The sequence below is a fragment of the Pagrus major genome, chromosome 6 (genome assembly GCF_040436345.1).
Source record: "Pagrus major chromosome 6, Pma_NU_1.0".
NCBI lineage: Eukaryota > Metazoa > Chordata > Actinopteri > Spariformes > Sparidae > Pagrus > Pagrus major.
In genome coordinates this window covers 14,266,474-14,292,514 of record NC_133220.1, presented here as the reverse complement: position 1 = coordinate 14,292,514, position 26,041 = coordinate 14,266,474, and the positions used below count along the sequence as shown (strand labels likewise).

Here is a 26,041-nt window from a genome sequence, read left to right as displayed (position 1 = left end):
ATCAGACAGATGAAGTTGGCGATTAGCTGGTAAACACAATGGAGCCTTGGCAGCTATATAGGGAGACATTTCTCAGAATTTGTTGGAGACCAGACCAGACATAAAATTGACTATTGGATTTACATTCATCAGATGGCTGGAGACACAACTTCAAACAAATTTCAATATTCTGCTGGATGTATAAAAAGGAAACAACTATATGGTGATTTATGTTGTTGTTGACTTTGCTGCTTTCAAAGGCCAAATTCTGCTTTTATGAGGGGTCATTAAGTGATGTATTTTCATTTCTGCCTGTCTCCCTTTTGTATTCCTCCAGCAAAGATGTCATTTCAAATTGTTTCAGCATTGTGGAGCGGAAGAATAAGTTGGCTTATTAATGGCTGATGTGGACAACTGCATCCATCAAAGAAATACAACATGTGACAGCCCCTTTCATGTATAATTCAGAAGAAAGCCAGAGATAAAAAAAAAAAAAAAGGGTGTCAAAAAACAGAAAATACAAGAAACAGATGATTTTATTATCCAGCATACAATTTTAATAAACGTGTCAAAAGTAAAGAGTTAAATTCAGTTCTACCGTTCACACTGCCTCTGAAACTGCTGTTCCTCTCTGAGCTCCTATGGTATTACACTGTATCAGTTTACAGAGCATTACATCACTAATGCAAACACTGTACCAATGTTAATCCTCTTCCTCCTGTATGACTTCAGAGGGACGTGGCAGGCATACAAACAGAGGCTTTGTGGCAGACTGATAAGACGCTGTGCTGCCTGTCGTTGGTTGGTTAGCGTACCTGCTCTCCCGACCAATCGCTGTCGGCTGAATGTCAACCAAGGCGAGATTAAACATGCAGCACGCACTGACTGCAAACCAGGTTTGACCTGTCATCCGTAAAACATACAGATAACTAAAAATCAAAGCCGCAAGGCTGCAAGACGAGAATAAAAACACTCAGCTTTACTATAAATATAGCTGAGATGAAAATGCAGCACTTTTTATTTACAGGGTCTAAAGCCGTTCAGAGTTTTTAAGAGCTTATTACAGCATTTATAAAAACTTTTAATAAATCAAAGAGTTACATTCAGGGTGGTAATGAAATGTCTTATACTATACTCGTAAAATGAAACGAAGTAAAAGTAATGAGCAAACATATCTTTATCTGTATCTGTACCTCTTCAATCAACTAAAATATCTATCCACAGGAGGGACTGACCAGAAGTTGTTGATGTAAGCCAAAAGTAAAAGTAAAAAACTATTTACAAAATATTATTTTACAAACTTCAGTCAGCTACCCAACAAGGGGTACGGATATTCTCACATTTTACTCGGATGATACTGATACCCCTGAAAAGCACATATTTGTACTAGATACGTGTTTCATCTGAGTACATGCACAACCCTATACAGTACATATGTTCTCACTCTAGATTATTTTGTATATATGCAGGGAGGCAATTAGCCTAGCTTAGCGTAAAGACAAAAGAAATAGTTAGCCTGGCTCCATCCAAAGGTCGAGAATCTGCCCGCCAGCTCATTGATCATCATGTTGTATCCTGTTTGTTTAACACAAACACCAAAACATGTTATCGAAAAAACTTTGTCCATAAACAAGCTACTTGTTGATTAAAGGGAAATCCCGCTATTTCTTTTAAACCTGGGCCCAATATTTACATGTTTGTTTGTGAAAATGATTCATACGTAACAACCTTTCTGTAATCAGTTCCTCAGCTGGCAGCCACGATACGGCTGCAATGTAATTATTTGGGGCAACTCTGACCATCAAAGTTACGTCCATTAAAAGTGCTTGTTTTTGCTACTCACCGGTAAGAGGTTGTTATTATATTAAGTGTCTGAAAACATTACGGAAACAATTACCACACAGAGATTTAGTTAAATAATAAAAGATCCTTTTTGTAACCATAAACACAAGTCTAGTTCAAGGAGAAGTCTCGTTCTGAAATCTTGTGAGATGTGTTGCAGTTTGCAGGAATTTGCTTTAATGTGCTACAGTTTACTTACAGTAGGATATTCTATCATCACTTGGTGAAGAATCGGTCCATTACAACATTTTACAAAGAACATTTTACACAGCCTGAATTATTAAACAGTATTTAATACTATCAGCACAAATAAAACTTTAAATAATTCAGATGTCGCAGCTCGGCCACATCATTGCACTTGAATAACAACATAAAGACACAGTCACATTTTGACCATAAGAAAGAAACAGTACAAGCATAAAACCTTCTATATATACATTTCAAGTCATCCCTCCTCCGCTTCAACTGCAGGACCACGATCGGGGCGTCACCAACTCCAGGAAACCATCCTGTTGAGAAGCAGCAGTAGAGTTTGTTTGAATATTCATACAGCGCTCGTCCTCTTCCTCCTTCTAGTAACGTTATCTGTAATCCTTTTAAACATTTTATTCATATGATTTAACATCCACTCATTATCACATTATAATCTCATTTTATGAATCTATTTTTAGACAGCAGTTATCTGTGTTAAGCCACTGTGTGTGTATGACGTCACTGGCTTTGGAGGAAGCCTTAGCCGGGGGTTAAACAGAGATGCAGTAGTTTATTGTAGAATAAGTATGTTAGGTTCATCTGGGACCATCTGTCACATAAATCCTTCACATCTGTGACTACATCAAACGCTCGGGATTGGACGGGGGCTTTTTAAGGGTTAAATACGTGTCGGATTTTTTACAAATGTCTGTTCCTCAACACTTGGGCTTCCTCCTATGTGTGTAAATTAGGTGTGTTATCTCTAAGTTTATGTACTTCATGTGTGTTTCTACGTGTTTGCGTGAGGTCTGTGTGTCGACAGATGCTCATGAATGACTGGAGATAAGAACAGACGACAAAGCCAGGATGATGAAACAGTGAAAGGAGTTAAGTCAGATTCATCTGGTGACTGGCGTCTGCGTGACGTCTTACAACAAAGTACTCAAGTACCAGACATGTTCAGTGGTGGAATGTAACTAAATACATCTACTCAAGTACTGTGCTTGAGTAAAAATTCAAAGTACTGTTGTGTTTTTATGGTTTAAATGGTTATGGTTTTGATAAATGCTATACAAATAAATCCTCACAGAAAAGCAAACTACAAACATGATGACACTTGATATTTAAAATGAGCTCAACCTTAATCATCTACAGCAATAAAATGTAACATACACATTAATGCAGCAGTAATATTCATCCAAAAACAACACATAGAGAGACATATTTACACCCAGTGATGGAATGTAACTAAGTACACAAGTAAAATTTTGAGGTACATGTACTTTACTTGAGTTATTCTATTTCCTGCTTATTAGGCAAATATTGTAGTATTATTCACTACATTTAGATGATAACATGAGTAACTAGTTACTTTGCAGCTTACATACTGCATCAGAGCCAAAGTGATGCATTTCTAAATTAATTTATTTTATTGGCAATCAGATAAAAAACAAAAAATGCTTTCAATGATCAGACAAATGCTCAAAATCAGATCCAACAATCGTCCAGGCTGATGGTCGGCCGACCCATAGTACACAGTATAAACTGTGTCATTTAATATTTACATTAACAGTTTGCTGATAATACTTTCACACTTTAACTTAAGAAAGTTTTGTACTTTTTACTTTACTAGTGGAGTATTTTTAACACTGGTATTAGTACTTTTTCTTAAGTAAAGGATCTGAATACTTATTCTACCACTGGTCATGTAATATACTTATGTATTATACATCCATGTGTTATTGTTCTTGTATTTTAGCCAGAATGTTATTTGTGTTTCAAGTTCTTTGACCTAGCGGCCAATTTTCTATTTTCCAACTATGCCAGAAACTGTGGTCAAAGTACTTTTGAATGAGGTCATCGTGGTCCCGTACACTACAAACAAACTGCTGTTTCTCTTAATATCCTCACACATGCAGTCACATGCTACCTGTTTATGCATCTGTATCTCTGTCTGTTTAAAGGATATAGATCCTTTATGTTTTTCAGTCAGGCAGCTTCTCACTGAGCCTAAACACAGCCCAGTAGAAAAGCTGTCCAAGCCTTCAAAAACAACAATAAATCTCTCAGAAGAATCTTGCAGTAGAGTAATATATGTCTTCATATCTTTTTTGTGACCCTGAAAAAAGGGCCATAAATCTTATTCTCTGTCAGGTTTTATTGATTTTACTTCAGACAAATCTCTGCTTCTGTCACAGACGTAAAGAAGAAAACTAAGGTTTAATAAACAGAGAGCATGTTTGTTGACCCACATTTTTGTGGCTATAAAATATATCGATCTCTGTCTTGTCGGTAAGAAAACACAGTAGGCGAAGCAGAATGTGCAGGTATGATATGACAAAAAGTAAAGTTCCCCTCCAGTTAATGTTTAAGCTTCACTGTGGAGAATGATGCATGTGCAGAGTTTGACACCAGAAGTCTGTTTTCACATTCATTGCTGAAAGTGTAAATTCCCTCTGTACTCATTTTAAGAGGCGGGCCTCCGAGCATGATTTATGACATCACAAATAGTTTGGGAGCCACTCCTGCTCCAATATTCAGCGGACACAAGTGTGTGAAGTAGGAGACGTCTTCTGTCCGACAGTTAAACTTGTGGAATGAAAATACATATTTCATGAGGGAGAAGTAATAGATGCCATTTGAAGGATTTCTACTTTTTTGTTTTCCTGCAAAATCCATGTCAGAAATTCAGTAGAGCATTTTTTGTATGCCTTAAAGGAACAGCTCACCCAAAAATTTTAATTTAGTCATTATCTACTCACCCCCATACCGATCGAAAGACGGGTGAAGTTTTTTGGTTCACAAAACATCACACAGCAAAACAGCGCTGCAGCATTCTCCTAAACAGCTGAAGTAGATGGGGACTTGTTTACAAACGCAAGAAAAACAACTAAAAAAACATAAAATGGCTCCATACAGTTTGTGCAACATAATCCTAGTCTAAAGATGAAAGCATCACTGTAGCAGCTAAGTTAAAAGCGTTAGAGCGCATCCCGTCTGAAGTGGGTGCTTGATTGCGTCTTGAAGCTTCTGGAGACTTGGATTACGCTGGATGGTAGCCATTTTATGTTGTTTTGGTTTTTTTTGTTGTTTTTTTTAAACAAGTCCCCATCTACCTCAGTTGTTTAGCGGAATGCTGCAACGCTGTTTTGTTGTGAAGCTCCAGAGACATTTTGACCAGACTTTCCATCGGCATGGCGGTGGGATGATGATGATTGAATTTTTCATTTTTGGGTGAACTACTCCTTTAATACATATGTGGATCATTGTATTGTTCCTTTTACGTACCCCTGTCCGAGGGCAGCGTATCTGGGCGTACCACTCCTGGCAGTACAGACACACCTGGACACCCTGACCGAGGAAGAGGCCCGCCCACATGATGACGTTAAACACAGGGCTCCGTCGCTTGTCGTTCATGGTAAAGTTGAACACCACTTAGAGAGGATGACATGAGGGAATTCTGTCAGTGACTTGTTTGTGTAAAGAATCAGGAACAGTTTATTTGTGTTATTGCAGAAATGTGAGGCCGCTGGTCAGGACAGGGACAAACAGCAAGAGCGTGAAAAGTAGAGAATAAAACATTTTGTCGGATGACCACTGACTGAGGAAAAGGACATAATTCACAGGTGTACTTTCACTCACTGTAATGAGAGCTGTCATCTAAAAATGGCTACTAAATGCTTGTTAGAGTGAATAATTACAGATTTTAACTTTGAAAGCCTGAAGGCACAGTCCAGACTGCAGAAGATGACATTTGCATATTTTTAACAAGCTATAAACAGACAATTCAGAGACGGTGTTTTTTAACCTCAGCAACGATAATGAGCTGCTTCTTAAATGCTCTTCAGCAGCCATCATTTCTGTTTATATCACTGTAAAAACTGTTCCCTGAATAATGAGTGTGACCCTCACCTCCGAAGATGGCAAAGAGAACGAACATGACGGGATAGAAGAAGCCAAAGCCCATGGCCAGGGCGTACTCGTGGACGACAGCAGAGACGATGAACACGGAGAGCATGGCAGCTGTTCGGAATTTCCTTTGCGACAGCTGCAGGGATCAGAGCAAGAACAGAGAGGGTTTGGATCAGAGTTCAGGGGTCAGGCTGGTTCACTGGGGAATTTGTGTCACTAGAATTACAGGACGAGGGTTAAACTACTATACAGACTTCAGGGAAAAACCCAATGGGACATCACATTATTGTCTTATTTTATTGTAATTTAAGTATGCTGTCTTGACACTCTGCTCACCCAGAGGAAGTCTCTGTATCCGTAGTAATAGAGCCAGTCATGAACCACCACGTTCCAGGTCCGGTAATAGTTGGCGAAAGATGTAGAGTTCCACCAGTCCTGGGAAATCAACACAGAGCAGTAAAATGGGCGTGTGAATCAAAATAAAAACAGCGCAGAGAAGGATCACTTCAGTTTTGGGGCATTTTCAAGTGATACTGGTGAGAGCCAAACCTGTATGATCTTGTTCCCTGAAAGTGAATCAAGTATGACCTCAAATCTCAACTAGAGTTTCGCTGATGACATTTAGTGCTTCAACTACTATAGAGGTAAACTGGTTGGACTTCCCATCTGCTGTAATGCAGAAGAAAAACAAGCACTATAGTTTCAGCTTATGCCTTTTTCAGTGTGGCCTAGTTATTTGTCACAGCCCAGATGTCTTTCAAACAGCTGCGTGGTATCACGTACTATCAGGTAGTGTTGCACAATATTGGATTTATGCCCAAACCCGACATGCCAATATTTTCTGACTGATATTGGCTGATTGCAGATGCCAACACAAATAACTGCATGTAGTTTTGTCCATCCAAAGAACATCAAGTCTCATAAAATGCTTCACATTCAGTGAATGTACACATTCAAAATAAGATAACGACTTACTCAACCGTTCGTGTTGCATGCATATGTGATTAAAGTGTCTATCGGCCTGTCATACTGGTAGATTGTTTAATCATGCATCCCTGTTATCAGGCGCACATAATTAGATTAATAAAACACAATCACCGAGAGCAGATTTCATGGAACTGTTTCTAACTTTGTCGCAAACCAGACTGACTCAGTAGCTCAACATTTTCTGAAAACATGCTTATTTGCTATCTTTATGAGATTAATATGAAAAGATTGATACCACTCTCGCATGCAAGAGGTATGGAGCTTGAGCCAGGAAGTGATGAGCTTAGCCTAGCGTAAAGGAAGAAAAACTTTTTTTTTCATTTTTTTTTTATACCCTTCACCTAGCCACCTAGCACTGCAGCAAAGATGCTTTGCCTCAAAATCTGTACCTGGCTTTTATTCTACAAGGAAAAGTGTCATTGTCACTTTTTACATCATGGCGTTTGTACAGATATGCTGCAATGTTTTTTTTGGCTGCTTTGAAAGCGTTGGTAGGCAGAATTTGTTCTTTCCAGAGATTGCAAGCCTCCCGGAAGAGTGCCAGGCTTTGAAGCCAATTTTACACAGTGGCTTAACCGTGCAATTCCAACATCACGTGATGCACTGGGGCACAAAAAAACATTTTCCCATGAGCTTACATTGCAGTGGATACCTTTTTTTTTTAGCATCACAACCTTTAACTGACTCTATTCACTCTCTTCACTATCAGAATTTGATCCCTTTCATCCAAAACCACTTAGAAGAGCCCCCTTATAAAATCATTTTATCCCCATTCAAGTTAGCCAGGGGCTAAACCAGAAGTTTGTCATCCAGGCTGCAGAAGTCTCAAGTATGCATGCTCTATGGATCCCACAATGCGGAAGATCCAGGTGATTTTATAACCGGGAAGTCAAACGCTGTATCCAGTTCTCATTAAACGCCCATGAGAGATTCAGGCTAGTGTGTATCTTGCTTTGCATGTTTCTAGGCTAGCTAACTTCAGGCTCTGGTTCCAGATTAAAGGCACAAAAAGATGAAGATGATAATGAAATCACTGCACTATGTCAAACGATTCATTTTAATGCACCATCTAAAGAAATGTGCACACAGTCATCCCTTTATAGCTATCCTAATTGTAATTTTACAGGCGTATTAAACATGCAGTCAAGGCATATTACCCTTTTGGCCAACACTGGAACAGTTATAGTGATGTTGATTTATGAGTGTTGCAAAAAGTGAAAATAAAAAAATAAAAAAATGTTGGTTTACACAGCCAAAAGCCTAAGTCATGTTTTTTTCCTCTTGTTCAAGAGCTAACAGCATCAACAGAATATACTAGATGGAAAAGTTAAACTGTTTTGGGACCATCAGGCCACCCAGCTGTAATTTCACTTGTCATTTATCAAACGTTTTCCCGTTTGGAAAAGCAAGCGTATCTGAAAATGCTGCGTTCACAGGAGAGGCGATGCGACAAAGAATCAGTCAAACCACACACCTTGTAAAACATCCTGTCAGCGAAACGCAGCAGCTCCCCGAAGAGGTTGAGCCAGCAGTGGAGGAAGGCAAAGAAACACAACAGAAGGAGCATTATACCTGAGACAGACAGACAGAGAAAGAGAAAGAGAGGAGGGAGTTATGAAGAACACTTTAATTCTGGGCATCGCTCCCAGCTTTCTCATAAGAATTGTAACTTGACACTGATGCTCCCATATCAGCACTTAGTCAAAAAGCCATTCACTTAAAGAGAGCAATAAACACACCGCTTGGTCTTTGATACCTGCATCTGATTTCATAACAGCATCTTTAATCTTATCACAGACACAAAAACACTAGAGACTCATTCCCTCTATTACCATATTAAGTGATACATTAACTTGTGCTGACTCATACAGACGAGAGATAATAGAGGTTATAAACAGAAGTGATGTTACAGATGGAGTCACGAATGACCTTTAATTTATATGTTTGTTTTGCACATGACTTCCTCCTTAGGTTGCCTCAAAAATGTCGGTAGAGAGTAGAGCATACACTACCTGGTAATATTGAGTTGAACACAGCCAGAACCATTGTTCGTTTACTAAACGGCAGGTTGGTCTCTTGTGTGTGGAGGGGCACACAAAGGCGCACCAGGATGAAGTAGCCGTAAAACAGGCATCCCAAGATCTGCAAATGGAGCAATAAAATGTAAGTAGGTACAATGAGATCCTGAGAAAAAAGAGGGGTATTCTTGATGATCAGCACTCGAATGCAAAAGATAGCAGTGTGAGCCAAGATGTCACAGATTAAAGCTATCAAGCACCTGTAGTTTATGATTGCTTCACCTTATCACATAAGTGCTGTGAGAAACTTTCAGGTCAGATGCTTTCTAAGTCAGTGACCCCACGTAGGCCTTCTATTATGTAATCTGACTAAAAGGTGATCTATGTGAAAATGAATACATACTCTCAACAGACCATATAAAGAGTTTCATCTTACCATGCCGAGTGTGACACCAACATACTTCCATCTGATGTGGGAATTCCTGCAAAGAACAGACAGGATATGTTGACCCAACATTTGTTATTGAGACACTACGACATCCATTTAAGGATGCCTTGAATATTTCCGCTCGATAAATGTATGTTTTTTATTTGTTGAGATAGATTCTAAGGGGTTTGGAGCTGCAATGAATGCAAAATGCTTTTACTTTGCCTCAAATTCTAGGATACTGTTGGTCTGTGGCACAAAGTTAATCGGACGTCTTCTTCATGTAGTTGCACCCACATTAGAATAAGATAACAACGCATAAGCAGCAGGTCAAAGGGACAACATGTCTTACCGAGGATATGATTCCCTGTAGATGAGCGTTGGACAGAAGAGGAAGTACAGATAGCTGGAAAATGTTGGAAATCTGGGACTTTCTCCTGAAAAGCAAAGACAATTTGATAAATAAGACCATCAGAGTGAAGGGGTGCAGTTTTGAGCCATAAAATCTGGCAGTAAAATAGCTTTTAGCAGTCAAACGTTGCCTTGAATGACTTTTGCAAAAGGTTTGGGTTTAAATATTTTGGTGCATAAATAACTAATAGGCAAAAGTTTTGGAACTGGTCCTTGAGGGCAACTTCAACTGTCAAAGTAATGATGCTTAAAGGTTGAGACTGTTATGCTACAAGTCTGAAGGATCCCTAAAGAAGTTGAAGAGTAAAAACCAGAAACAGCTGCTGTGATGCTCTCGCCAAATCCACCAGACTCCATTTAGAGAATCAGTCCTTTTAACAGCGCTAAACAAACTTCATTCAAACTCAACAGAATAAAGTGTTAGCTGGTTGCTAACTAGGATTACATTGCAGACGGTGTCTGGACCGCTTCCAAAACGTTTTGTATCTATTAGTCATTTAAACACCAGAATATGCAAAAAAAAAAAAGATCTGTGGTTCAGACATTAGCTTCTCATTTCATTTTTCTTGTTTCATTATGTGGCACATTACCGGCCATTTACACTTCCATTTCTAAAACTTAATGTAGGGACCTGCAAACAAATGGCTGTCTTTAAAATGAAATGGCACAGTAAGTTTATCGCAAAATCGTTAAGCCATTATGTCCAGTCGTCTGCACTTAGCCCTCTAATCTCTTTTGCTGAATTATTAGCTGTACTTCAGTCACGAATGATATCTGAAAATGGTAAAACAGAGCTTTTCTTGTGGAAATTGCAAAATCATCATCTGTGTTAATCGAGGAACTTATTGTCAGTCTCGCTCAGAATCACATTCACATTTCTTTAAAGCCATTTTCTGTCATTTTTTGCTCCATTATTCTACAAGTTTGTCTCCTGGAAGTTCTTCGCTGCAGTGAGTAAATATTCACGTTTATCTCAACGAGTTAACAGTCAAAGGAGTCCCATTCTTCACCACAAACAGACTGTTGCAATAAGATCTCACGGGGATTCACATACTTGAACTTATTTATTGTATGTGGGTGTTTTCCTTGTTAGTTTTAGCTTCAGCATGAGTCATTAGGTGGGGATCCTGCTGAGTTCTGTTTTAGTCATTGCGTCTGGGAGTGTCACTGTGAGTAATTACTCTGCCTGAGGAGTAAATACACCTGACATCAATACAATACAGTACAGTACAGTACCTTCCTTTGGTGGATTCTTCATAACAACAGGAGCAGTTTCTCTTATGAATGAGTAGCTCTTCATCAGGAATCGAATCTGAGGAAAATTGATACAGATATTGTGTGAAGTGAAGCACAGCGTGTGTCAATAATAACAGCTTCTACTTCAGCTCGTCTTCTTTATTGCATGAATTGACAAGATGTCTGAAGATGAGACACCTTTGTAGCCTCAAGCTCACGTTTCTGTTTGTGTGCATATTGACGTAAAGATGTATTATTTAGATGTTTGTACACTTAATCAGGAGGAACAACAAAAGGGAACTGTGCAGCACGACAGGGCAGACAGAAACACAGCTGGAGAAGTGGTTTGTCCTTTTAGTCTGTCATAAACTGCACTTCATACAGCAGGGAACCACTTAATCTTTTAAGGGCAATTAAGTAAATGAAACAGATTTGATTATGCATCAAAAATCAATATGGCACAGTATATGGGCAGCATCAGAATTACAAATACACTGATTGGACCAATGCAGGTCAGATGAGGACACAGTTTTCCAAAAGCATCTAAGCACTGGGATTATCTCACCATCGAATGGAGCTAAAATGATCTCAGCGCTAAGACGGTTTTGGGAGACCGGGGCTGCTGTAATAAAGAGGATGAGGACGTATTACAGTACGCGTGCATGATGTTCAAACGTTGGCTACACTGAGATCTACTGTCTCTTTTGGTGCCCTTCCAGCTGGAAGTCTCCCATCTCCTTCTCTGGCCTGTCAGGCTTTTCTGATTGCAGCATTCCTGCTGATGAAGGGCAGCAGTAATGATGTAGATTATCAATGAATATCATGATAGCTACAGAACAGGGTGTTACTAGCAGAGGTCGTTCCTAAGAGTTTAATTGGGTTTATTCTGTTGGATCTTGATGTTCTCATTGCAATAAAACAATCATACTGCAGGAAGTATTATCAAAAAACATAATGTGAACTCGCAAATGAATCGCTCACACCAGCCGTTTGGTGTCATCGACTTATTAATGCAATATCGTTTGACTACAAGCTGACTAATAACATCTAATCACATTCATACAAGTGGACTAGGTGGCCTTCATAATCTTTCTGTTCTCATTTTTACTCTCTTGATCTCCAACACCAAAACCTCCTCTCTGGTACTGCCATTTTGCTGAGCTATAATCATCAAGTCTGCAGACAGCTGCTTCCATACCATTATGTGCTAAAGAGGGATTAGCTCTCCCAGCAGGTGGAGGTGAGGCTTTTTGAAATGCTATATGAACTGCAGCAGCATAGCTCTCAGTTGAGCGATGGCTGACGACTTAAGCACACTGCAGTGATTGAAGCGGTGTCACATACTGTATGTTGCAGGAAGGGGAATATGCATCATGAATGTAGAGGCAGAAGGCTTATCTACATTAAGTATATACTGTAGAAATATATCTTTCTATCATAAAAGCAGTAGGTTCTCAGGAGAAACTAAAGTTAGTCTCTGTAGTCAGCCTATTTGATGTATTGTTGCTGAATAAATGAAGGCGTTTGTATCCATGAGTGTCACAAACTTTACATTTACACCTATACTGAATAACAAAAAAGAAGCCAATTTCCTTATAGATGAAAGTGTGCTTGGCCAGTAAAGCAAATTCTGATTATTTGCTAAGAGTCTTGTAAATAGTTTGTTTGTTATGTTTATTGATTTCCTTCTTATCTAGGTTCACTGTGCTCTAATGTTGTGTCAGTGAATAATCATGCCTCTTGTCCATGTCCATGTGAAATCACACCCCCGCAGACTTTTCTTGTCACGAATCAGTCAACATATCTCCCAGTGATTTACTTCTGTGATGAGCAAGAACATAGTGGATAATATCAACCATGTTTCGGCGAGCCTCTAACATGGATGGCATTTTTGATCAGTAAGGCCTGAGGCAGTCCAAACTTTGCACCCTGTTCTCCATGAATATGACTGCAAAGAGTGTGCAACTTTGTGAGAAAGTCATCATTCATTTGCTGGAGCACGAGTCACAAGATACTTGATATTCACCAAATTCACTAAATCAGATACATAACTTCTTTTTTAATCTGTAACCATTTATTTTTTTCGCTTTTGTTTTTGTTGACTTCTAAATGCTTTTGCTTTTTAATTATTAACCATTTACTCTCTTGTATTTGGTTTTCTTTATACCGTCTTTGAAAATACATTTTTAATGTTCTCTTATTGCCTTTTTTATATATATTTACATGCCCCTGTGAAGCACTTTGAATTGCCTTGTGTCTGAATGGTGCCACATAAAATAAACATACAAACAAACATAAATAAACTTGCCTTTCCTTAAACACTCACCTGCTCCAGTATCACAATGAACCGTGAGGCTGGTGGCAGCTGGTAGTGTACAACCACGTGAACCGGGAACTGTCCCAGTACGTAGGTCTGCACTGCACACAGGGCCAAACCCACGCCGACTGACAGCCCCAACTTAGAGGAGAAGCTGTGGTACATAGATCCCCAAAAAACCAGGGCGTAGTAGGGGACGAGGAGGGTGTAGGTGAACATTATAACCCAGGCCCAGGTGACCGTCCCTAGCTTCCCAAAGGCATAGAACAGCAGGTCGAACTCCAAGACCAACCTGAGATTGCATTAGAAAATGACAAATTATAATCATTAAGTACAGACAATGGGGATATTATTAATAAGAAGAGATTTAAAGGCTAATTTTAGTTCAGGAAAAATGATTGTAAAACTTCAAAACTAAGTTGAAATTAGGACATTTTGGTGATGCACTCCATTTGCCACTGCGGTCTGCTTTAGCTTCAAGCTGGGTTGTGAATAACCCTTTAAATGATGTTAAAGCATGACTGGCTTTAATACACGTCAGGCATCGTTAAGTGCATTGAATATTTTTCCATTACCTTCTCCCATCTGAAAAGACCCCTCTGGCGATAATAATAATGGATTTAAAATACCCACCCGCAGAAACGTCAAAGGATTTGTTTAATTCAACAGAGCCACTTGCAAATCAGACATTGTTGTTTTGTATGACATCAAGTTAATCATAAAATCGGTGCTAATTGAGCGTCGATGTATTGAATAATTTGCAGATGGACAAAAGTTGCCTGCTGGGACTTTCTTCCAGGGAGAAACTTAAGAATGAAACTCACAACCCTGTGTCTGCAAACAGAAACCAAATCATTACTGAGCTGCCCAGAGCAACAGCAGAAATACTCAGAGGGATTGATTGCACTATCTTTCTGCTGCCAGACGAGTAGAGTGGCTGGGATCGAGAGAAGGAGGGAGAGACACAATGAGGACAAAAAGAAGATAAGAAGTGAGTAATATGTTTTTTTAAAGGCTTTGGGGGAAGTTCAGAATCATCAGACGTGTCAGAGTCCTAAACACGCATGCCTAAAAACACATCACACTGACCTGCCCTGGTCGATGAAGTCAACAGCCAGCGTGCTCATACAGAAGATGAGGAGTACGGCGATGAACATGTGGTAGATGGTCCTGATGTGGTTGATCTCAAACAGTTCACTGATGAAGAGGAAGAAACGCAGAGACAGAATCTGTCATAATACTGTTATCAAAATAGCTGTGATGTATACATGTTTATTTATGGGTTTATTCATCTATAATAAGCACAAACATGCCTGTGGGTGTCATGGTGCTGTCATTTCAGCTGTATTTTATTCATGTTTTATGTGTTTTCTTGGTTTTCTGTGTTGCTGTGGTGTCTTTTGCTCTGTTTCCCTCCTGTTCTATTGTGCTCCTCACCAGCCTGATTTTGCCTCCACACCTGCACTGCATCTCCTTCAACAGCCCAGCCCTGTTTCCAGTGTTTACTAGTTACTAGTGTTTTTCCACTCATTACCCTCACCTGTGTATTCCTCATAATAATTTCACCCTGATATTATTAACAAAACTTATGCGACTAAATTAAAGGTCCCATATTATGCTAATTTTAAGGTCCATACTTTTTATTTTTTCTGTTTCAGTTTCAGTCTCTTTAAGGCCCCCCCTCCTGAAAAGCCCAGATTGCTCTGATTGGTCAGTGCTCAGAGGCCTGAGCAGGCACCGGCCAGCATGTTTCTGCATCAGCTCTGTTGGTGTTTTTGCAGCCTTGGCTGTGCTGAGGGCGATGACTTCATAGTTTGTGAGAAGAAAATAAGAGAGCGAAAAAAACACAATTTACATTCTCTAAATTATAAATAGTCTTTCATACTTACTCCAGCAGTGATGGCCGGGCCACAAAAACTTTGCCATCGTCCATCCTCTGAGAACTAAAACAAGCAAAGACAAAGACATGTTTTACTGCAGTCAGTACGATAATAAATATGTCTCCGAGATCATTAAGGAATAATGCGTGCTAGTAAAAGCTGCCTCCTCCACCTCCTCACCTGGACGGGGGTTTCTTTGTCGTCTTTCCATTAACTGACGGGATTTGGGTAAAAGGCTGCACGGACTCAGTCAGAGCTAGGTCCAGTAAATTACTGAGCTGATCCTGGATCTGCTCCATGACTCTCACCTTCACCCTCTAAAGGAGGAGAAAATGTTTGTTTAAGCATTCTCAGTGTTTAGCCTACTCTATGAATTAACCACACACTCTAAATACAGAACAAGATGCATTTTTTTTTTTTGCACAGTTTTAAAATATTGCTTCAGGCTGTATCCTGTTTTCCATGCAGAGCTTTAGATAGATAGATGGATAACTTTATTTAGCTTCAGTTTCTACTCTTTTAAAAAACATATGAAAGAGGAAGAACAGCACGATTGAGGGGCTGAAATTAAGTTGGCGGGTGGTTGTTACGGGTTACCTGTGCGTGGTTGTGCCACTGTCTTAGATCCTCTTCCTGTGCAATATTACGGCCCCAGGCTGGAGAGAGAAGAACATAAATTACAAAAGATTATCAGCCACTACAAAATAGGGTAATATCACACCTGAATTAATAATGAGGACAAAATTAAGAAGGAAAGGTAACGAGATAAGAGATAAATGCGAGTCCCCACACACATATTTCTGCAATAATCCTACATAAGGCAACTTATAAAAAGCAAAACTATTTTTATCTTTTGCCTCATAAGAATTGTATGAATCCCCAGATCTACTGAAAAGTATGTTATTCATCATTACAGTGGAATTATACAGTATTTCTTTATATTGCTATCACCTTTTCCAAATAAATACTGCATATATATAGAGAATTATTTCTGTCTGTACACAAATAAAAAAAACAACAAAATATGCAGTCATTCCCAAAAAAGCAACACAATATAACCCAAACAAAAATGAAAAGATGTTTAATATAAATGTATGAGTGGGTGAATATATTATTGACCATACCATGACTGGCGTTCTCATCTGACTGAGGGGCTTTGACGTTTCGGTGATGCAGTCCGTTTGGCGGCTCTGCAGTCGTCATGGTTACCACTGGACTATCTGCTGAGACTCACGCGGACAGTCCTGTGCATATCAAAGTTGTAGGTTAGTCTCATAAACACTCCTGTGTCCCCTGAGGATAAATGGTGGAAATATAAATCTAATACGAGTCCTGCATTGTGATATGTGACTGATTAATGCTGCCTGGTTTGCACTGGCCCAATCTTGCCTGTTGTTTGTTGGTCTGATACGGATGAAAGAGCATAAAAGCCCTACAGGTGGGCTTATTCACAACATGGCTCTCTTCCCGATCATAATCCAAAGTAAATCCTGGATGAAAATCCCCAATTCGTGACACCACATCGGGTATTTTTGGCCACTTGTCCCACATAGTGAGATTTTGATGTTTTGTTTTTTATTTAATTTAAGCAGGTCTAGGTGCTTTATAAATACTGTGAAAGAATTGAAATGCTCAATCCACAGAGAAATGCAAAAAGCCCATTTCCAGACACTGACTTCTGTAACGTTATGATGACACAACTATAAAGTCACCACCGTCAGCTGTGTCCCTAGAACAGCCAGGGTTACAAGAACATCTGCCAAGCTGATGCAGAAACACGGTGGGTGGTGCCTGCCCAGGCCTGTGAGAGCTGACCAATCAGAGCAGACTGGGCTTTTCGGGAGGGGGGCCTTAAAGAGACAGGCACCAAAACGGAGCGTTCAGACGGAGGGTGAATAGAGATGCTGCAGCAATGGACATTATGAGAAAAGTGATGTGTTTTTTGAATATTAAAGCATATAAACATTTTCTAGCAGACACCTGAAATAAAAGTATGAGCATGAAAAAGTATAAAGTATAATATATGACCTTTAATTTTGTCTATTTAGTTTGGTCAATAAAATATAAAAAAAAATGCATCCCAGCCCAAAACCCAAAGATATTCAATCTATTGTCAAATAAGGAAAAAAAGCAGCAAACAATTTGGCGGTTTGACATAAAAAATGACCCGATTAATTTTCTGTTGGTCAACTAATCGATCGATCAAGTAACTTCATTAAGGCACTTAAAACACCAAAAACAAAGTATGAACCTGAACGTCAGTATAATTTGGGGTCTTTGAGTGCTGTGACATCACCGGACATAGATCAAAACTTCCAACCCATAGAGAGCAGTGCAGTGAAAGCAAAAGTTGCAGAAGTTTAACAATGTGGACTTGAACTATAAATTGAGAGATTAAATGAGGTCACAGGCCCATTGCTGGCAGGTTGCCTCATGCAGAAGAGCATTAATATTCCTGATGAGCTTCAGTCCCAGGGTGGTGAGCTCACTCGTGTGAATCCCAAACTGATAAAGTGCACAAACTCCTTGTCTGAATGCAGAAACATATAGGTCAGGGGTTTTGAACGGAGGTTACCTTCAGCGCTTTATCATAACAAGAGGGTTACTATCAGCCATTGTAGCTCAACCCAAACAATGTAAACAAATGATAGAGCCGTTGTGACTGTCCCCAGTGGAAGTTAACACACACTATAGATAAGATACACAGAAGACTGACTGAGAATTTGTGTTAAATGAGACTTCAAAGGAGTGACCTCATTTTCTAATCCATGCTGTTTGATCATGTCTCAGGAGAAATGTCAATATAGCTGATTAGCTTTGCATAGATATACTGATACTACATTTTTTTGGCTGAGGATGATGAGATGGTAAAGAAAGAGTGGAAGAAAAACATGTTTTTGAGCAGGTAAACCCTTATTCTTTGGGGTAAGATGAGGGTGAGGGATCATGCTTGGTCACAGCCTGTAGCTTTCCTCCCATTTACCTATATAACAAACAAATTAATCATTAGACTCCTGGACGAAGGATGACGATCGTGAAACAAAGCCGTACTCTTCCAGTACTACAGAGCAGCTTCTTTCCTCAAGCTGGGAGCCTCGTCTATTCATCCCCAGCACTACGCCATAAAAAACAGCTTTAATTTTATGACTGATCCAACCCAGATAAGTTGGAATCTGACCCGGTGACAGGCATTAACAATGCCAATCTTCTCACTGATGGTCTCGTTTGCTTATGTAGGTCCTATAGAGGCAACAGTATTAAATAGTTTATTGTTTAAGGTTTGATTTACGTAGTCTGCAACAGGAATGAATGAAATAATTAAATAATTTCAAGGACGACAATTGATTACTCCACCAAAAAAAACCCCTATCAACAGAATAAAGATGTGTTGTTTTCCAACTTCCGTTCTTCCATTTCCACTTCTTTCGGCAGTTAAAGGGTAACTTCACCAATTTTCCACATTAAAGTATGTTCACGGGTCTTCGGGAGTAATACTGCACATGTGAAAAAAAAGTTTTGAAAAAGTCTTGGCTCCAGAGGAAGCTGCGTGTTACCTGATAAATTGCCTCCAGTGAGGTCATTCAGTAGCTATGCTGCATTGTGGGTAATGTAGGCTCTGAAAAGCAGTCCAGGCGTATCACACTCTTGGACTCAGTATGGACATTTTAAAAACAAATGATCAAAATCGATATAGCAGAACCGAAAATGTCGCCTTTTTCCCCCATGCATTCTTCTTCCTTTTAGAAAACTGGTGCCTACATTACCCACAATGCAAAAAATAACATGCAGCTTCCTCTGGAGTCACAAAAAGTTTTACACTACCTTTTTATGCAAATGCAATAGTACTCCCCAACACCTGTAAACACACTTTAATTTTGAAAATTGGGGGAGTTATATTTTAAAGGATCCAAAAAATAATTATTTTGCATTATTGTACTGTATATTGTTGACGAGCAGCACTTGATTAAATCACAACTTCTCTTCAGAAAAACTAAAAAACCAGGTCATGATCCTTTTCTTAACAATACTGACTGACTGGTGCCACACTTTCATTTTAATTCTTCCTTCCTCTTCATTTAAAGAACAAACTGAGGAATTTTACTAATAATTTACATCCATCTGTCCATCCATTTGTTATTTTTTAAACAGAAACGTGTACAAAAACTAGAAATTAAAAAAAAAAATCACATAAGTGACAGATGTCAGATACAGTTGTGTCAGGCAGATGTGACATCCATGATGAACATTGTCAGATTAATACTCACAGTCTTCCAGCCTTGGGCTTGGTCAGCAGTCCACACGGGCGAGATGCACTGTTTCAATCGATGAGTCCTGCTGAGAGCGAGCTGCTGAAGTGGTTTTTAAGCGAGTGTGTGTCACAGCTCTTGTAATCTCTGTCCTCGCCTTCCCTCAGCTGCTATTTTGCACTTTGTCCCTTTTGGCTCCTGGCCTGGGGCAGGACAGGTCCTCAGCTGCCCAACCTCCCCCTTCACGTCCTCTTGTGGATGGAGGAGTGGTGGAGTTTGTCCTTAGGTCTCCTCTATTCATATTTATATCATGTGTTTAACTATTGATTTTTATGCACTTTCTTCTTGGCACAGCTGAAAATGTGCCAGTCAAGACTGAGGGGGAAAAATAAAATAAAAATAGCTGCTTTGACTTATCACCTAAAAATAAAGCGCGTTTTGCTTTAGGTCAATGACTTTCTTCAGTTGGATATTTTTGACGTTCACTACGTGCAGAATGATGCTCGTACAAAGTGTGACTAGTTTGACGTGTACAAACAAGGTGACTTTGTAACATAATTCGAGACATCTTGTGTCCAGACATTTGAATATTCAGAGAGTCTGGATTTTCCAACGAGGGAGAATTATTGTTTAAATCAGTGTGTTTCTATACTGTGTGTTTAAAACATTGCCAGAGGGGATCTTTTAAGTTTTAAATAAATGTATTAGGAAACTTTCCGCTTTGAGGAAATGTGTCTCAAAAGCTGTATAATTTCAGACTCATGAGAAAACAGTATATGATACCACCTTTTTCTTTACAGCAGTATATACTGCATACATCTCAGAAAGCCACAGCTACGACAAAGACCAATCAATCAAGATGTAATTAGACTCGATGATCAGAATGATGACAAAGGTCATTTACCTTTGCGTCATTCGGTAATAAACAAATGACGAGACAGTACAATTACTTTTGTGTCCTAGTTTTCAAAAGTGTGTAACTTGGACAGGATTTTGGAACAACCTTAAAGCAAACATTTCAATAATTTCATTTCAAACAGTGCTGAAGGGGACATTCGTTTCAAAGCATTTTTTTAACAGTGGTGTTCATGTGAACGGCTGGTTAACTAATGAGCAGCCAGCGCCAGAATCAAAAGCTCCTCGCTACACAACATATAGCACCTAGTTTTACATTGACAATCCACCTTTGGATGTTTATGTTAGGAGGCTGACTCTGAGTCCTGGTTTGCCCTACTTATCGATTTGTTTTGAGTGAAAGTCACTGTGGCAAAGTTGGGTTTTCACCTCGTTGCCTTAGATTTTTTTGGTCTTGACTTTGGTCATGACTTTGACCCCAGTGTTACATGTTTGTCTCTCCTGGCTCTGCCAACATCTGGATTTGTTGACAATAAACTGGACTGCAGGAGAAAGAAGCTTATATTTCATTTTATAAACGAGCTAGAACCGCTCAGCGTTAGTAATATATTCTATGGACTCTCTCTCATGTTGATGGTTCAGTGTTATGTAATAGGGTGAATGGTGTCTCTGTCTCAGCCACTCCCCCCCTATCATTTGTTCCTGCACTGTGTAACTTCAGTGAGAGGATCACAGCATTACATACATGTTAACCTCAAGATACAGGCTTTCAAAATGTAACATTGTTATGATGTAATGAGTTTTGTTTGTAGTTAGCACCTACATTAAGTCTGACAGATAGTTACAGACCTGGGATTTGTATTTACGACAGTGTTGTGCACTGTGGAAGGCACCAAATTGCACAGAATGCCAATTTCTACACAATGATGCTTTAAAGATGCAATATGTAAGAACTGATCACCTGTTGAATTCATACTTTAAACAAATAGGGAGCAGCATATCACCAAAGTAACAGCTAACTGCTGCTAACTATAGCTGCCTTTAGCTGGTTAGTTCAATTAGCCATGCAGCTAGCGGTCCTATTAGCTGACCATGGCTGTAATAATATAAATCTGGATACAGCTCAGGAGGCAGAGCCCCGTTTATTCCTCTGAAAGCTGCTCAGTGCACTTGAAGCCAAAAAAGCTTCATATTCTGATAGTCAAACGAGTCATTTCCCAGGGGTTGTGACGCTAATAAAAAAAAAATTATCCACTGTTTTACAGTCGCTTCTTTCACCTTTGAATCACGTGATGCTGTAATGACACAGTTTGGAGTCTAAGAAAGTTGGCTGACTGACTGTGACCTCTCAGACTGTGAGCATGCTGGTGTTAACACTCTTAGCACAGGAACTTTGGACTGCTGGGGCTATCCGTTCAGCATGCTAACTTCAGCAGATGTCTCTGCTACACAATACATCTTTGACAAAATGTTAAAACTGTTATTTCTTCACATTCTGTTGATAATTTAAGTTAATTTTTAAAGATTTTACAGTAAAATTCTTTCATATTGCCCCTTCAGGAAGATATATTCATGGGAAAAATAACAAAATTGTGAAAATACAGACCCTTTCTAAGTATTTCGATTTATATTAAAAAAAAACCCCAAAAAACCAAATAGTCAAAGTTGTGGAGTAATAACCAGACAGCGTAACACTGATTTGTACACAGGATCATCTTTATTGGAAGGAGTTTCATGAGATAACAGTACTGTTTCTCAGCAGCTACAGAAGAGAGTACTGCATGCACTAAATCACACGCTATAAACAAACCAGCCAACGCACAAAAGTACAAACAAACACAGACATTTTGCCTCTGTTTTTTTTTTTCATTCCACCTTTCCATTCGTGTCATAGTTTTATTTCTGCATATTTAGGCTACAGTATCACATATTATTTACCTTGCCAGGATATTTTCAGATTTGTAACACTTAATGTCAGACAAACAGAACAAAAAGACAGAAAATAAATTCTACGCTCAATCATCCAACGGTATACAACCATAGTGCACGTCAGGAGAATCGTTGTTTTCTTTGTGGTTTCCTGATTAACAGCGGATTGATAACGAAGGCCATTCACATTCAACTCATGGTTTCTATAGGTCGTCTAAACACACTCAACTTCAGTGATAATGTAAAGTTCAATGGCCCTTTTTCACCCTTTAGAGGAAGTCAAACTGAATGCAGTATTTACTGTAAAGACTTGTGAAGAGGAAGAGAGAGGGAATGTTTTTAAGAAAATAATGTGATAAAGTGCTTCATGTATATCTAATAACCCTCAATATGATAAAAAGGGAGGGTCTGTTGGTAAGGCTTTAGATTACAGCTCAGCTAATAACATAATAATTAGTATATATGGTGTATCAATAAAATACTACTGGGTGGGGGGAGACAATTTGTGATAAACAACTTTGTTTAAGAGGGACAATATACCACATTCACATACTGGCCATTTTTCTCTGACGTGGTGCTCGGGGTGGGGAGCTTGACTGATAATATTAATACGGCTGTGTTCCAGGTTGGGAGTCGTATAAATGTACTGAAGGGAATCTGACAAATTGTTATCATTTCACCACTTCCCGATTGATCAGCAACTGAAAAAATGATGGATAGTGAAGATATGGAGGGACATCGGGTCATATTTCAAAGTAAACAACATATTTAAGAACCCATTTGCTAACGTTAGCATTCAACCACTTCCTGGTTAGCATTACCGTTTGGATACATCCAGCACATTTCGCTCCCAGGCTTAAATAAATGCATCTTCTGTCTGCTGTCATACTATCAAACAGTAGTGTTAGCTCGGAAGTAGTTGAATGCTAACGTTAGCTGATGTCTAACAGAAGCAAACGTGTCTTTTCAGATGCTGATCAATTGAGAAGTGGTGACATGATAAATATTGATCAGTGAATGAATGATTTGTCAGATTCCTTAGGTTTTTATGACTTGCACTTGGCCGACGTGTGAATATGGTCTATGTGGCACAAGTGCAAATAGTGCACTGAACAAGTTATGGTATCGGAGTATTTATTATTATTAATTATGGTTCATTTTTATTCATCATTGACATTACTAGTACACTGTGAAGTCTTCTTTTAAGTATTTATGAGTAAAAGTGCCAGATGGAGTTAACTCCTTATTCTACATAGCTACACACTTAATATGCTGATCCTGTTGGTCCGTTGTTTGTACCCTGGAAGTGTACCGGTTCATTAAAAAAGTACTTATTGTGTAATTTAAACACAAATGCCCAAGTAAAGTAAAGTATTTTATTGGTACCCCATATGAATGTACAATGTAATCAGCAAGCTGTAATCTGAAGTGTTACTGCTCTGTTTTGTTGAACTGATCGCAGAAAGTCAAAGAGTGAGGAGCTGCTAAGAAGACGCAGCTCCTGTCCTCTCATAAAACACACACACACACACACACACACACACACACACACACACACACACACACACACACACACACACACACACACACACATTCAGTTCATCCACTGACACCCTTGACTCTCACGTCCTGACTGTCTGATCAGGAGGTCGACAGCGAGAGCCTGACGGGTGGCGAGGAGCGACAGTCCATCACTGGATGTAGACAGTCAATCAACTTATCTGCTCAGAGTGTACCCAAGTAATACAGTACATGTAATATATCTGTACTTTGGGTTTAAAAGTTAAACACCTCATTGGCCGATGAGTCACTATATCTGAGTGTTTGTCAGAGGGATAAGACATGGCTGTATCAGCTGCTGATAACCTACAGTAACCCCTGGTTTATGTCTCAACCAGAGCTTATATAGACTTACGTAGAGCAAGATCCTCTTTAAGTGACTCACTACAATAAGGGCTTTGGTTTCAATCTGAGGTGGTTCATACAGAGCTGTAAGATTTGTCATCTCCTGAACAAATTCATGTTGCAACAGCAGCTGCACACCTGCATGCATTTTCATTCAGTGACAAAGGAAATCCAAAGCATTCTGCAGTGTAAGAAACACTGTCAACATGATCAATATAAATTAAAACGATTCACATTCAACAACTGCTGTAAATTAAGAATAAATAGCAGACAAATAACATTTAAAATAAAGCAAATTATAATAATATATATATATATATATTAAAGTAGAACTAGCAGTATAAAAATAGTTGCTACACAATTCTTTTTTTTCACTGCCATGCTTTTGGTTGACATGACAATGACTGAATATCTCACAGACGATCCCTGACAGGCAGCTTTTGGAGGGAAGATTTACAGCTTAAAAGTCTCTCTACTACGAGATAGGTTTTTTTTTAAAGCAATCGGGACTCATGTGTTTTAGACTTGAATTCATGGTTCAGACGAAATTGCTCATCAGACCAGTTAAAACCAGTGCAGCGTTGCAAAAGTCAGACATGTGGCGACCGATGTTAACCACTGAATATTTGAGTGTTTTATTTTGAACAGTCCTCTGACCAACTTCCTCTTTTAGCACAATGGTTCTTCCGGCTCTGTGAGACATTGCCACAGTCAGAGCCATCTGAAGATTTAAAGATTTTTTTTATGAAAAGTGTGATCTAAAACTTACTAGAGGTGGAATATAAGGGTTATATGGTGTATTATTATTCTTAAACTAATATCTGAAATATATCCTCCAAGGGTACCAAAATACAAAACTGTTGCGTCTTGAGGATTTGGATTCTGTACTGCATATATAAACTTAATTTATCTTTCTTTGATTATAGTAAAAAAGGTCAAATGTGTCTAAATTAAGGCTCTGCCAGGTTCAACTACAGCAGGTGTGCGTATGTGTAGTTTAGTTAGGTGTGTGTTGGTCTACCTACTGTACGTGGCAACAGCAGCCTACATGAATGAAACCATCATAGACTATATTGTTACTATGACTACTGGCACAGTTTCTAAAAAATCCTGTTATAATTAGTCTGAATGTTGCTTTCAGTTTGAATTGAAACTGTTTCAAAAAAGGAGAAGTCTGATGACTAGCTATATTTTTCTTATTGTAAACAATTTCCATGAAAAGACAAAAACCAACACTGAACTGATCCTATAAACAAATATTAATTAATTAATTATGTGGAAACTTCTTGTCCAAGAATATGAAAAAAGATAATAAAATCTGCCAATGGGATAAATGGGATATTTTTATGATTTTACAGACAGTAGTGAAAGAACAAGAAAAAGTAATGACAGATGTAGGTGCATGTATTCAACAAATGATAGTAGAAAAACCTTTGTGGCCATTCATGTATGGATTACTGAGTTTACGAGGTGTGCTTGAATGCATCACATAGTCCCTTTCCCCTGCGTGTGTGGGTGAGTGTGTCAGACAGACGGCAGAGGACGCAGAAGCAGTGTGCCTGCTGATTACAACAAAACGGGGTAGTGACTCTCAGCATAGCTTTTTAATTACATGACAAGGCCCAAATTAACCCTGATTGCAAGCAGCTTTTTCCTTTGTGCCAGCAACCTCCATTGTGTCCAGAAACACATCACTGAGTCATACTGCTGCATTAGTTGACATTATTCCTCATCACCACGAATACACCATCCTAAAAACTAACCAGAGCAGAAAAAAGTGTATTTATCCATGGCTGAAAATAGTCCCAATAAATGCACTATTTCCTCCGGTTTTAGAAAAGTTTGCCAAAGATTACAGTGTTCAGTTGTTTTAAGAAATTACTGAGTCTTTTCAGGCCAGTTCC

General features: G+C 39.0%; 1 protein-coding gene across 1 annotated transcript; it reads right to left on the bottom strand.

Annotated features, from left to right (window-relative positions):
• Positions 1-1,975: 1,975 nt before the first annotated feature.
• soat2 (sterol O-acyltransferase 2) lies at positions 1,976-19,590 on the bottom strand. Its single transcript, XM_073468804.1, has 16 exons — positions 19,467-19,590; positions 16,326-16,445; positions 15,799-15,857; positions 15,382-15,518; positions 15,211-15,264; positions 14,411-14,518; positions 13,331-13,613; positions 11,005-11,080; positions 9,710-9,794; positions 9,367-9,412; positions 8,925-9,054; positions 8,387-8,484; positions 6,262-6,360; positions 5,926-6,061; positions 5,302-5,447; positions 1,976-2,330 (listed from the first exon to the last, which is right to left on the bottom strand). Exons 2-16 carry the CDS (start codon positions 16,402-16,404, stop codon positions 2,283-2,285), a joined length of 1,584 nt encoding a protein of 527 aa, XP_073324905.1. The 5' UTR covers positions 16,405-16,445; positions 19,467-19,590; the 3' UTR covers positions 1,976-2,282.
• Positions 19,591-26,041: the final 6,451 nt, after the last annotated feature.

Bases quoted from the DNA above. Each gene is read 5' to 3' on its own strand.
- soat2 (XM_073468804.1), bottom strand. From the start codon at position 16,404: ATGACGACTGCAGAGCCGCCAAACGGACTGCATCACCGAAACGTCAAA. The intron at 15,265-15,381 runs GTGAGGAGGTGG...TGCTTGTTTTAG, and splicing joins ACAAAGAAACCCCCGTCCAG to TTCTCAGAGGATGGACGATG. The intron at 11,081-13,330 runs GTGAGTGTTTAA...AATTTTCCTCAG, and splicing joins TCATTGTGATACTGGAGCAG to ATTCGATTCCTGATGAAGAG.